A 13,897-nucleotide genomic window follows, 5' to 3' on the forward strand; every position below is an offset into this window, starting at 1 on the left:
AGCTACAAGACAATGTGATTTGCATCATCTCCTAGTGCTCGGGTTAGAGCAGGATGAGCTTTGAACTCTGTTTGTTTCTGGATTTGTTTTACTGTACCACTTCCTTAGTCCTACTGCTTTCACTAATCTTGATATAGGCCTTTTTGGCCACCTGGGAATACTGCAGGCTCATGTTCAGCCAGATGTCAACCAGCACACCCAAGTCTTTTTCTGCCAAACAGCTCTTGAAACATTCCTCACCAAGCCTATAGGGCTGCACAGAGTTGTTGTGACCCAAGTGCAGGACCCAGCACTTTTGATTTTTGAATCTCATGAAGTTGTCCTCAGCCCATTGATCCAGCCTGTACAGATCCTTCTGCAGAGCCTTTCCTACCCTCGAGCAGATCAACACTCCCTCCCAACTTAGTGTTGTCTGCAAACTAACAGAGGGGGCACTCAGTCTCCATGTCCAGATCAACAATAAAGATGCTGAAGGGGATGTTTTAGAAGCGTCTGATTCCATGACACTCAAACTTCAGGTTGCAAACTGGTAGGTTTAAGATGGTGAACTCAAATGAACTTCCAGCTTGCAAACAAAACAGGCAAAAGAGAAAAATGCCTATTCTCAGACAAAAGGCATGGCATGAAAGGATCCTAATCCCAGTAACTATCATTTTCCTACTAGTACAGGGGTTGGCTTTTTTCTTTCCCACAACAAAGCTTTATTCAATTTATTTAATAATTGATCAAAGAGGACACAAGGATTTAGTAGACTGGCTATAAAATGCATTTTTATCCATATTTTTATCCATATGACAATAATGAGTTAGCTGATGTGGTGCGTTGACCTTGGCTGGACTCCAGGTGCCCACCCAGCTGCTGTATCACTCCCCTTCCCAGCGGGACATGGGGGAGAGTAAGGTGGAAAAAAACAACTCGTGGGTTGGAATAAGGAAGTTTATTTCAAGCAAAAAGTAAAGTGAAGCTTACATGTGCACTACTTGCCATGAGCAGTGATGGTCGGCCACTCCCGAGAAGCAGAGCTTCGGTACATGTGACGGTTCCTCAGCAGGCAGCCATTAGGCAATGAATGCCCGCCCTCCTGCTCTGTGCCTTAGCTTTTATATCTGAGCTGACATCATATGGTATGGAATATCCCTTTGGTCAGTTTGGGTGAGCTGGCCTACTTGGGTCCCCTCCCAGAATCTTACCCTCAACTAAAGAAGAAGTATTACAGTGCTGATGCTGTGCTCAGCAGTAGCCAAAACACCATTCTAGCTGCCAATGCAAAGCACAGCACTGTGAGGGCTACTGTGGGGAAATGAACTCCAGTTCAGCCAGACCCAATACAGTTGGTCAGTTAGAGAGAGAAAGGTCTACCAGAAGATTGACCCTATAAGGTGCCTTCCAATATTCCATCTGCTTTCCCTCTCAGATTCCAAGATGCAGATTAATGCAGAGTTAACTTTTCCATTTAGTTCTCTGCAAAGACAGCCTTGGAGGGAGGATCTACTCAAAGAACCAGGAAAATAGCACAGGAACCTCTTTTGAATCTCATGACCACAAGGAACGTGGAGTAATGTAACATAAACCAAATTGTGTGAGAGCATCTGCCCAGGGTCTCCCTGCTGATCAGCCCTGTGCCTTATAGCTCAGCCCAGAGCAGGAGAAAATACAGGATTTATGGGTTGAGGATAGCCCATGTGTCTTGCTTGTTCCTTGTTCCAAGTGAGGGGACACCATGGAAAGACAGAACATAGACCAACCTTCCCAACATGTGCGTTTTGTGGTGCTAAGCTGAGAACCAGCATTTTTCACTGCTGGTGACAAGGCCACCTTAACGGTATTGTTGCCTTGTCCTGAATTTTCACCAGCTCTGTTAAATGGTATAAAAAAAGTTTTCATGCAAGCCGCTGCTGTCACCTGTGAAACAGTTTATTTATACAGGGAAGGAAGACTCCAACACAATTTATCCTTTAACTTGGTATTTTTAAACTTTTAAAATAAAACCATTCTGGCACAGACTCACTTCAAATACAGATACGTTCCTTCAGACATACTGACAACAGATTGACAATGTGAAAACCAGATACATTAAATCAGAACGGACTTCGTCAACTCAAGACTTAAGTCATATATACTTCAGCCACAATCACTTTAAATGAACGTGAACTCCCACTGCAACTGAAAAGGGTTGTGAAGTTCCAGTCCTAATGTAACAATAATGTGCTGAGATTTTTCCTATTAGCTCCAATCATAGGATTTTGAGGAGTCTTCTGGTGTATCTTTTTGCTGGGAACACAGACAGTGATTACTACTTCAGCAAGAGCAGGAAGTTCAAAAGGCCATGTCATTCTCTACTGAATCATACTGGAATCTTAAAGATACCTTTAGGAGCAAGAAAGATTTTTCTGGATTTCAACAGTAATCGAAAAGGATCAGTAAGAAATTCTGAAATTATTGGGAGTTCCTTAGCATCCTCATTATAGGCTTGTAGTCTCCAGAAAGAGCCTTCAAGAGTCCTATTCACATATAAGCTTTGAGCTTGCCTGTGCACAAGCATGATCTGTTCTGTTAGTATCATGATTTGTAACTTAAAGCATTTCAGGTGATGACATTCTTGTCTGAGTCTTGGCCTTGTTTTTCTGTTGTCTCAGAGAAACAGTGGTGATTTCCAAGGAAAACACAGCAACTACAGTACTTGTATTCCACAGGCAATCCTCACTGAAAATAGGAGAGAACTTACACAATTCTCCATAACCAAAAATCCCATCCATGTAAAGCAAATTCCCACCTTCTACATGATTCCATGATGCCCTGATCTATTCACTCTGACTTCTATTATTCTGTACCTGTGGTGACTCCAATTTGGTTAATGTGGACCTAAACTAGAAAATCCAGGCTAAGTCATTGTCTTTTACCGGGATCTAGTTCTGACACGACAGTTTGCGTGGTGCAAAATCCTAGCTGGGACCTCTCGAAATTTGGGATTGCTCCAAATTAGGATCACTGAGTGTCCTGCAGAACAGGCAGCTGTTACAACTGCACATAGGGATTTCCCAATGCTTAAAGGTAAAAAAATATCACTTATAAGGAGGAGCAAACAAATAAAATATATAATGTAGAGAATAAGGAAGGAACAGACTGACTTGATGGCACTCATATGGGCCTCTAAGCCGGGATCCCTGTAGCCACTTGCATTACTTTGCATCTTCCTGGTGTGTATCCACAGAGACCGAATCAGGAGAATACTTGAAACAGTAGACAGTATTAAAGGGAAAACTATGCCTGCATTACTGAGAACAATCAATAAAACCACAGTGTCTTTCCTTGTGACTCTCATTTCTGAAGAGTTTGCCGTGGTTAAAGGAGCAGTGAAGTTGTTGCGCATGCTGTAGACACCCCAGGCGAATGGAAGTGCGGTTGTGAAGGAGTAGAGCGACGATGTGATCAGCAACCAGGGCACAAGACTGGCAATTCTTTGCTTCAGCCAGATGAAGAAGGACTGTGTAAAACTGGCAACCTTGACACAATAGAAGACACTAAGCCAGGCACAAGACCAGAAGCCAGAGTAGTCAAGAAATACAAAAACTGTCTTATTAAATACAAACGCATTTCCTTCATAATAGGAGGAACCACAATATACACTTATTAATGAATTCAGTATAGTCCAGGACTGCAAAATGACACTGCATAAACTCAGAGAGATCATGATCATATCATATGGAGACCATATTTTGCTCCTGATGCACTTAGATAAACTGACTGCCAAGATAATTCCAAATCCTAGAATTCCTGCCATGGATTCAATTATAGCAGTTGATAGAAGAAGGAGGGCAAAAGTCGTGGCCATTGTGACCCAAGAGCTTGCAGTTCTTGCTTGGGTTCTCCTGGGTTCCTGAAAGCCTCAGATCTGCAAGGCAACGTCAATCACAATGAGCTGTTACCGGCACATGCTCACCTATTTATCTTGGGGGGACAAGTATCATAATGTCATTCAATATTTATGCTATTTTACACTTTTTTGGTGGTTGATAGCTCAGCCAACTTATCTAAGCATGCAAATCGGATAAAGATTCAAATACAGTGTTTTCAGTTTGGAGAACGGATTTGCATTTGATGGGTCATACAGCTGCTGAACTGCAGCTTTGCACTCCAGTGTCTAATGTCCCACTTTACATGTCTAGATTTGTTTTTTATATCTGACGCCTTAATCTCTCCCTAACTTGCACAATTATCACTTCTGGGTTTATGAGAAATACTTGCTCTTCACTATGGCCTCTTCTCATATTGGGTCAGGTCCTTTTTTTTATCAGATAGCTGCTACAAAGAGGTTTGGTGGGCACCTGACAGCCAGCCAAGGTCAACCCACCACAGATACAATGGTGTTTCATCGTCAACACCCCTGTCATTACAAACTATTGTAAAGATTTTACTTTTTCAAAGTCTTATTTTTATGAAATGAATCACATCAGTGTAGCACCTTGTGCCTGTCAGACTCCCTTTCTTTGCTGCAATAGCACATCTGCAGATACCAGGGTGAACTAATTCCAGATGTATTGCTGTGGATATAACCTTACCACTGAATCCTTCTCTTGAATGCCTGTCAAAGCAGCCGTTCCACTGGTCTTTACACTTGCACAGCTTTTCCATAAATAATTTTTATTAGTTTTTATTAAAGAGTAATTTACTGTGGTAGATCTTTCCTTCCGTGGCTCACAGAAAGTAGTTCTTCATGTATTTCATTATTGAAAGAGAATTTTCAATAGAAACAGAATGTTCAACAGAATACCAAAATCTGAGGCATTTTAGAAAAGTCTGTACTTTCATCTATCCAAAGAGGAAGCCTCTTCCACTGTGTCATTTGTTTCTACTTGTTTCTTCAAACTGTCAGCAGTGTTTTCTATGCTTCTTCCAACAGTGTTTACTGATGAAGGAATGTATATTAAATTGCTGCTTTATTGGTTTCTGTGCATTATCACAGTCATTTTTACATCTTATGGCAGAAAAAATAAGCATTTCCCTGGTGCTATGTGGCTTTTTGTCTTTTGCTATGAAGTAAGAAACCTTGAAGGAGGTTTCTACACTTAATTCCTTAATTCTACACTTAATTCATCATTAAGTTTGGTGAAATTTTGCAAAGTGCTGGATTAAATGTCATATGGCTTTAAATGTTACTGAAAAAATTGTAGAGGTTTGTTTTCATGTTCTGGGTGCTTAGATTTTAAGTGTCTTGCTAATTCTGATGGCTTCATAGTGTCATTAGCTAAATTGCCAAAGCTTATTATAGAAGGTGAGGTTTTTCTGTCTCTGTGATCTGCATGGCCAACTGTGTGCTTGAGTATTCTGACTGTGTGTGCTTGTGTGTGTTTCTATGTATTGTAGAATGATAGAATCATATAATGGCTTGGATTAGAAGGGACCTTACAGATCATCTAGTTTTAATTCCCCCACCATGGGCTAGGACACCTGCCCAAGGGGTATGTGCTTGGCCCCACTACCTAGCTTGATCTCAGGAAAATAGAGCCGTAGCATCCATGCATCATCAGGATAATGGATCCATCAACTTGTAGCAATACAATCCATTCATTACAGAATCTAATTAAGTAGAATAGTAAGTACAGAGACTTCTCTAAACAAATAGTATAAATACTATGTCTGCTGGAGGTGTTTCAACAGAAGAGGTTGGATATTTAATGAAATTACTTAATGATGGACTAACATCTGTTAGTGGTTATTACCATACTACAGTACCATCCTAATGAGGTACAACTAGAGAACTGAACACAGATCATGTCAGCAAACTGCTTATGGAAATTATTCTAAATTTAGTTTTGATTGGCTATGTATATTAGAATTCATTCCATATGTAACAAACTACAGAACTTGCAGTTGTTTTGTGCAATTGTCTACTGTCCTGGTAACCCATACCAGGGAATGATCTTAGTTTCCATGGCTAAGAGACCTGGAGTCACTCACATGCCTATACTCACTGCAGACCTCAAAAGCCAGGCCAATCCTACCCTGTCTAGCAACTAGCCGACAAGCTGACTGACACTGCTGCTATTCTGGCTACTGGATTTGATTCTGCTGCTGCTGTTTTCTCAATTATGCTCATGCTCAGGAATTATCTAAAAAGTCCTTCAATCTTTTTCTCCAGGAAGGGGCAAAGTGAGCTGCTGATGGGTGGCTAATTTCTTCACCCTGCAGAAAATGACCCTCCAGTTCCCAGGGTCATATTTGCTGTGCACTTGGGTAGAACAGCAGGAACCAACTTTCTGACTTCAAGAACATCACTTCAAAGTTCTATGTAGTGACTTCATACTTATCGCTAAGTGTCACCATATCGCACTCTGGAACCTGTGAAGAAGGTTCTCCATTGCCTTGTGTAGCCTTACTATCTCAATGTTGATTGTCAGGCACCCCATTTGAAGTCCATGGTGCAGATGGAGATGGAGGTCTCTCAAGCCAGCTTTCACAATATCTGCCCATGGGTCAAAATCAACATCACAGGGATCAGATGGGTGTTAGCTGAACCTGAACACCCCGTCCTCATGGAGTCAGTTAACAAAGTACATACATATCCCCATACACTGTTTATAGAAAGGCTACTATCAGCACATCTATTTCAAAAGATAACATTGTGGAAGTCCAGAAGGAGAATTATGGTTGAGTCATAGGTTACAATGGCCGTGTGCGTCAAAGAGCAGCAGGAGGAGCTGTTCCATAAGGAAAGGTGAGGCAAAAAGTTAGCATCACCACAAGGCAGGCAAGGACAGCAAGACAGCGCACTTCAGGTGTGCAGTCCCACCGCATATGGGCAAGCACAACAGATGAGCTCGTGATGGTAACTAGGGACAGCCAGCAGTCCAGTGAGCACCAGACATGTCCATAGCGATAAGACATGCCCAAGATCAAGCCAGTAGTTCAAATCTACAGGTAAGGATCTGTTCCCAGATCAGCTCAGCAGGTGTAAAGGTAGAGGCAAAGCTGCAGCATAGCTCAGGTAGAGACCAAGGGAGTACCCAGCTTAGAAGCAGCTCCTGCAAATAGAGGAGGCCAAGCCCCACTGAAGCTTCTCCCAGCAATTTGATTGAAAGTCAGTCAGCTGCACTGTGGAAGCTGACTCTGAAACCAGGCAGCCAAAACCCCAGAAGCAGTGCAGAATGCCTGACCAAATTCACCATAGCAGTACCTGGGAACTTTATCAATGGGTCCATCCCAGTACCATCTTTCTATTGCCTGGTGGTAAAATGAATAATATCAGCACTATTCAACACAAGTAAATTCAAAGGGTTTGACAAAGAAGACATTATTTAAAGAGAATTAGCTACCACAGTAAATGGATAGTGAAATACATAAAGTAGTTCAGTGAATATAAAGAATAAGTGTACAGTGTACAGTACTCCAGTCTGTTTTAGCATGAGCATTGCCAGTACACTAAGGGAAGTGATTCTTTTCCTCCACAATTTTTAAGATAGTATCTGGAATATTGCATCCAATATTTAGGGGTGGGAGGTATTTTTCTCGTGACTGGAAACTACTAAATTAGTGGATAACACCAGGCTTGAACAGGCCACAAAGTTTTGGAAGACAGATTCAGAATTGAAAATCATCTTGACAAACCGGAGATGCAGACTGACAAAATACAGACAAGTGTTTATAGATATGCATAAACACATGCATATATACATTTGTGAAGACAACTGTAATAAAAACAAATGCCATACTGGGAGATACAAAAAGCAATTTTTGTTTGTGGTACAAATTAAAGCATTGAACTCTTCTGTGTAGCACTAATAAAGTTGTGCTGCAACTGTAAAATTGAAAGCACCAGCCTTTCAATTTTAAAATTAAACTAAAAGTTTAGAGAGAAGAAATTTGAAAAAGGGCTTACATGTGCAAAAATATTACACAGGCAAAAATATCTGAAGATACAGGAATAAACGTTTCTCGAAGTACATTATGGAGAGGGCAAGGAGTGGCAGGTTTCATAATTATAAAGTCAGATTCTTTTTACAATTAGAGTGTTGAAACTTAGACCAAAAAAGTCACATATATTCTCATTGCAAACTTTTTTAAAAAGTTTGAACAAGAAGCTGCAGGAATGTCACAGGGAAAGCCGATCCTGCCTTGGAGAAGAGAAGTGAGTGAAAGCACAGCTTACTCATCTAACTACATAGAAGTCTACTAAAAATGCAGTTGTTTCCGTTTCATCAGTCTGGGCGAAAATGTTTCCTAGCTAATTAGACTGTTCAGTGAAACGAAGTCTTTGATACTTAATAATATCTCGTAATCACACAGGAAATTATTTAGTTCAATTCAAAATATGTCACACTGCTGGGCAAATGCAAACAACTCCACTTTACAGATGCACTGACAAGTTATCAGGTGACTCAAAACCACATACTGCATCAGGATCAGAGACAGGAATGGAACTTGAGGTCTCCAGAACCCTGAGTTTAAGCCTTAACTACTGAAACACAGTGCAATATCTGGAGATATGGAACAGGATGAAAAGGGTTAGAAGAGAAGACATAAAATGAAACCTTGGTGGAAACAAAAAAGAAAAAACTAGAGGGTTCTGCTCAGGAGACCTGACGTCACTTTTCTTTTTTAATGTGTCAGTCTCCTTGATTTCACAAGCATTGCTTTGTGATATTGCAAAATATGTGAAGAGCTTTAGTATCAAGTATGATCTAAAACACAAATGGGTACTGTAGATTTGGGGACTAAACAGAGGAGAAGAAATTTTTTTTTGTCACTGATGATACTTCACTATCTGGTCCACAGCTGTAACTAATGATAAATAATATGGATGTACTTCTATCCAAAAAAAAGTTGAAAAAAAGTGTCTTCCCGACATCTTCTAAACTATTTCTTATGGCCATACACTTAATACAGTTAATAGCTGTAAATACTGTGCTTCCACATAATTTCTTGCTGTGATATTACAGTTAAAATATACATGACCAGACAGAGGTCTGAGTTGTGGTCAAGTGGCTATTGCATTGTAACATTCATGACTCAAGTGATTCTGCATCAGAACTTAATCTACATGCAAAATGTAATTGATTCTGTTTGTTAGTCCTATAATCTCTGAAATTCAAAACCCTTCTCACCTCACACATTCGCACACATCATTTAGGTTATAAAACTTATGTCTCTTTTGCTGTCACCAAGCCTGAGTTTGCCTTAAGTAGGTATTAGTGTACAACTCCAGAACTCACACAGGCTTGTCTTTCATCTGGGTTGAATCTAAGGATAATCAGGGCTAATGCACTAAAGCGCAGGAGATAGTTTTTGTATTATGAAATTCACCACTTTTGATTACATTGAACACCAAAGGGGATTTTTTTGTTGTAGTTTTTCAGAATCAGAACTGAGTTTTACAGGAAATATCCTTTTAAATCAGCCTGTAAACAGTTGTAAAAAGCAAAGTAGGTAGAAAGTACTTTCAAAAATTGTGGAAAATATTCTAGGATGTATTTTGGAAGGTGGTGCACTGTGAAGAAAAGAGTTGGTACATACGTAATTTTAACAGTGGCTCTCTGGCAATCTGCTGGACTCATTTGCCTTAGCAGGTCTCCTCAATAGAAGGTTTAGTGACTGCTTATTCAGGGATTATACTTTTATTCTTCCTTGCTCTCCTTACTTTTAAATAACTGTTTCAAAGGCTAGAACTTGTTTTTCTGAATGGAAAACAATGCCTCGTGGGTGTTTTGGAATGGTTTCATAGCTAATGTCTGAATGTGTAAAAAGATATAAAACCACAAAAATCTTCACCCTGCTGCATAGAAAAAAGAAAAATCAAGTTCTCACTAGTATACTAACTACAACAAACTACAAAATCATTAAAAATAGCCTGAAGTGATATTATAATTATACCTATTTATTCTTAGAGATTGTGCCTAGTGAAGCAATAAATGAGATATGGAAAATCATGTACATTCATGTAGGACAGGGAAAAATAAGGTGAATATTTTGTAGTTTCAAATTCAATGTCTTCTGCCATTCTTACTTTCAATGCTTCTCCTGGCTTTCTTGCCAAATCTCTTCTACCCTCCTCTCTTCATTCTCACACTTCCCATCTTTAGTACCTGAAACCAACCCCTTTTCTTTTCTGTCATCAAGTCTACCCTTCCTGGCTGCTTCCCAATTCACATATCTTGTATCCATTCTAACCACTTGGATTCCAGGCTTAGTATAGTCTTCCTTTTGGGTGGATTAATGAATCTTCAGTTTGAAAGACTCACAAAGGTCACTTTTTTTTTACCATCATCTTTAACGGATTCATCCACGTAAACAAACTGTCATGTATTGAGCTAGTTTGTTATTACAACCTTTAGTCTTTCCCCTTCTTCCTGCCTCCCCTGAATCTAAAGTTTATTGGCTGGTGTTAGTGGTTAGAAGTATCAACAACTTTTCTGTTCTTTTTCCTGAATAAAGATGTCCCAGAAAAGCTGGAAGGACAGGTTGCCCAAGGAAGTGGTAGATGCCCCATCATTGGAAGTGTTCAAGGTCAGGTTGGACAGGGCTTTAAGAAACCTGACCATGGTGGGGGGTTGAACTACATAATCTTTAAAAGGTCCCTTCCAACTCAAACCATTCTGTGACTATGAGTCTATGTGCTGATTGACTGATGCTAGATTAGAGAGCAAGTATTTGGTGGAAAAATGGGAGTGAAAAGGTCCTGTCTGACTAGGAGTCTCTGACAGCGTTTTTGCCCCAGAAGGGATCTCTTTCTATCAGCAATGGAACAGTTAGAACACACTGCTGAGAGCTCCAATTCTGGGCTGCTTAAAATGAATTTATCCTGTCATCAGTCGGGATAAATATGGGAGCATCCACAAGGCAATATTATGGCTCTGAGGTTATCCTACCTCCAGTTTTCTGAACTGGAATGAAGCAACAAGCTCTCACAGTGCTACAGTATTCTGATGTTCTGAAAGCAAATTTGTGCTTTTGATGGTTAGGAAAATTACTGCTAACCTTTAGCAGAAAGTCTTTCATACAAATGAGGTTTTCTTTTGTGTTGTTTTAACCCACAAGTCACACTGGTCAGTGGTAGTATCATCAGTGACCATTTGAGGTAGAAAAGCTTGAGTTAGACAAGTTTATTTTTAAAACTAAGTGCAGTCTCTTTTTAAGTGATAACCTTTTCCCATGAGTTTTCCAGATGGCCAGTGACATTAACATTACCTCATTATGTTTTACTAATGCTCTTTTGTTCATTTAATTACATAAAGCTGGCAATCTTTTGTGTAGCCTAATACATTTTTGGAAGGTTGAAGCTGGAATATCAATCTATGAAGCAAAACTTCACCAAACTGTTACAGGGGAATTTACTATTCACACACTGTAAAAGATCAAAATCCCAATTTAATTTCACTTCAGGACAGATATTAAGAAAGTAATTTTCTGAACTCTGCCTTAAATTCCTAACCATTTGAATGTATAAGAAATACTTGCAACAACATCTGCCAAATGCACATCAATCCATTTAATAAGTTCATATTTCTTTGAATCATATTTTTATTTAATTCTAAGAGGTATCTAAAAGATAATTGCCGTTAAACGTTTTTATGTGTAGCAGCTGGAAGGCATGTCCAACACTGTATTCTTTTCAATGTGCTGATCAGTGTTAGATTTGAAAAAGTTAATGCACTGTATAGAGAAGAGAAAGAGTCTGTCACAGAGAAAACACCAGAGGTTCTCTCACTCATGTGAACAGAGAGCTGTCATATGTGCCTTAAAGATAAGAAGGGAACGAGTTGATAAGGATTACTTGTGACGTCTCCTCCCGCTTTGCCTCCCTCAAACCCCTCTTCCTGCTTCTGTAGTTAGAAACATTTTACAGGGAAACTTTTTGTCTTTTTTTTCGGCAGTTGGTAAAAGTGTCTTCAAATAAACTTATGTGCTAGCAGGAAAAAACAACAGCTCGTGTACAGCACCATTTTCATGTATACATGGATACTTCAGATATTCAGCTCATGAGATTCCCAAACCTCTACAGGCTGTATATGCAATAAACACATCAGAGTGCAAACAGCTGTCATAGAGTCCTCTCCAACGTAGACCTTTTTCGAGGCCTAAATGCATATACAGACATTACACTGTCCTATGATCCCTCACCTGAAAAAGACTTTCATATTGAATTGGTAGTATGTAAAATATAAGATATGCTTCCCTGCCTTATTTCTGCCAGGTGCAAATGTGCTCTGTCCCTACCCTGATAGATGCAAGAAACTCTGCTTGAAAAAATACATAACTATAGTGTCTGAATCACTTTGCAACAGCTAAGACCGTAGTCAATAAAATTTTTCCGAAGTGTGGATCATATAATTTTGAATAAAATATGTCTTACACCTGGATATCTCAGACCCTAATCACAGTGACAGCATGTACATGAAATAAATCCACATTTTTTTTCAAAGAGATATGTAAATTTTTGAATAAATAAAAATTTAAACCACTTGATTCTCCCCATAAAAACTCAACTTTCCTACTGAATTATTTCACAAACTCTGTCACAGCAGAATGCTACTCAGGAGCATACTTTTCCAATGGAATCCAACAGTAGTGTCTGTTAGATTCAGTATATAATGTTACTATGGTCTGTGATGAATTAGAAGAGAAAACATCACCTCCATACTAGATCTTGCAAGACAGCTTTCTTGGCATTACAGCACCCCTGAAACAAGTACTAATTCAAAGAGCAATGCTCTTCACTGAAAGAGAAAAGTGCATTTAATTTCCTCAAACATCCCATGAACACTTATAATGAAGTAGTGATCCATCTACTTTTCAAGATATGTCCTGATTAGTTTGCAAGGTCTGGAAAAAATCATCCATATATACACATTCAAAGAATTTCTAGGTAGTGTGTATGTGACAATCCATGTGGTGTGGCAATGTCAATGTAATATTTTGTCCAATTATGTGGTAAAATTACATTTAATCAGAGGAGATAAGAATACCTGTTTAAAAGATACTGGTATACGAAACAATGTTAACTCCAATCATATCCCCTCAGCATATTGACCAAAGGCTTTTTTGATCTTCTCAATTTAAAAGTGAATACTTCAGTCAAGGTTTTGTTACTTGCTTTCATTTTAATTGCATTGTGTTCAAAATTATCATAAACATTTTACAATCTAAAATGGCAATAAATTCCTTGCCCAGCTAAATTTAAAAGCCTAGATAGTGTTCAGTAGAGAAAATAGAAGCAAAATTTACTTCTTTACATAAAGTTTGGGATCCAACAAAAGAGTGTCTTGTTACTTCCACTAAGTCAAATCTCAATCATTTATGCAAGTATTTGCAAATCAGATTCTGATGTTAAGCTGAAGGGAAGTGACACACTGCAAGGAAAGAAAGGTCAGCAAAGACCTTTTTTGCACTATGCAAGGCCATTTTTTGGCAGTATTTAGAGATGTTTGACAAATGCAGACATATATAACTACCAGTGACCTGAACAGTAAAAAGAACTGGGAGTAAATAACTGGTTTCAGCCATATAAGAAGTCTGTTGTGATAGTAGAATGTTAATAATTATGGAAGCACTACAGTAATAGGGAAATAATCAGGTTGATGGAACTGATGGAATCTGAACTACTGTACAGATACCTAATTATCTTCAGACTAGTGAACCTAGACATCATATTTCCCTGAGAGACTAGCATCATTGGGAGGCAAACAGTTCCATCCTGGTATTCTGCTTGTTTCAGTCACTTTGGAAGCTGTCACCAAAGTGGTCCCCACCATCTGTCTCAGCTCCCAGCCGCCACTTGAGAAGGGCTCATCTCCCAGTATCACCTACTCAGTTTTTAGTGTCTCAGAGAAGTGATCCTGGTTCCCAGTCTTCAAAGCAGAGAAACCATCCTCTCAAATCTTCCCAATATGCGTCTTTAAGTAAG

The 13,897-nt window shown here is 39.2% G+C and overlaps 1 protein-coding gene across 1 annotated transcript; it reads right to left on the reverse strand.

Moving 5' to 3' along the window:
- Positions 1-2,896: 2,896 nt before the first annotated feature.
- Positions 2,897-3,832, reverse strand: LOC108497200 (taste receptor type 2 member 40-like). The gene has a single exon (XM_017814609.1). The coding sequence runs from the start codon at positions 3,830-3,832 to the stop codon at positions 2,897-2,899; it is 936 nt and encodes a 311-aa protein (XP_017670098.1).
- Positions 3,833-13,897: the final 10,065 nt, after the last annotated feature.

This window comes from Lepidothrix coronata, unplaced genomic scaffold (assembly GCF_001604755.1).
Source record: "Lepidothrix coronata isolate B3197 unplaced genomic scaffold, Lepidothrix_coronata-1.0 Scaffold46, whole genome shotgun sequence".
In the NCBI taxonomy this organism is placed as follows: Eukaryota; Metazoa; Chordata; class Aves; order Passeriformes; family Pipridae; genus Lepidothrix; species Lepidothrix coronata.

Coding starts and splice junctions, on each gene's coding strand:
- LOC108497200 (XM_017814609.1), bottom strand. CDS start 3,832: ATGGCCACGACTTTTGCCCTCCTTCTTCTATCAACTGCTATAATTGAA.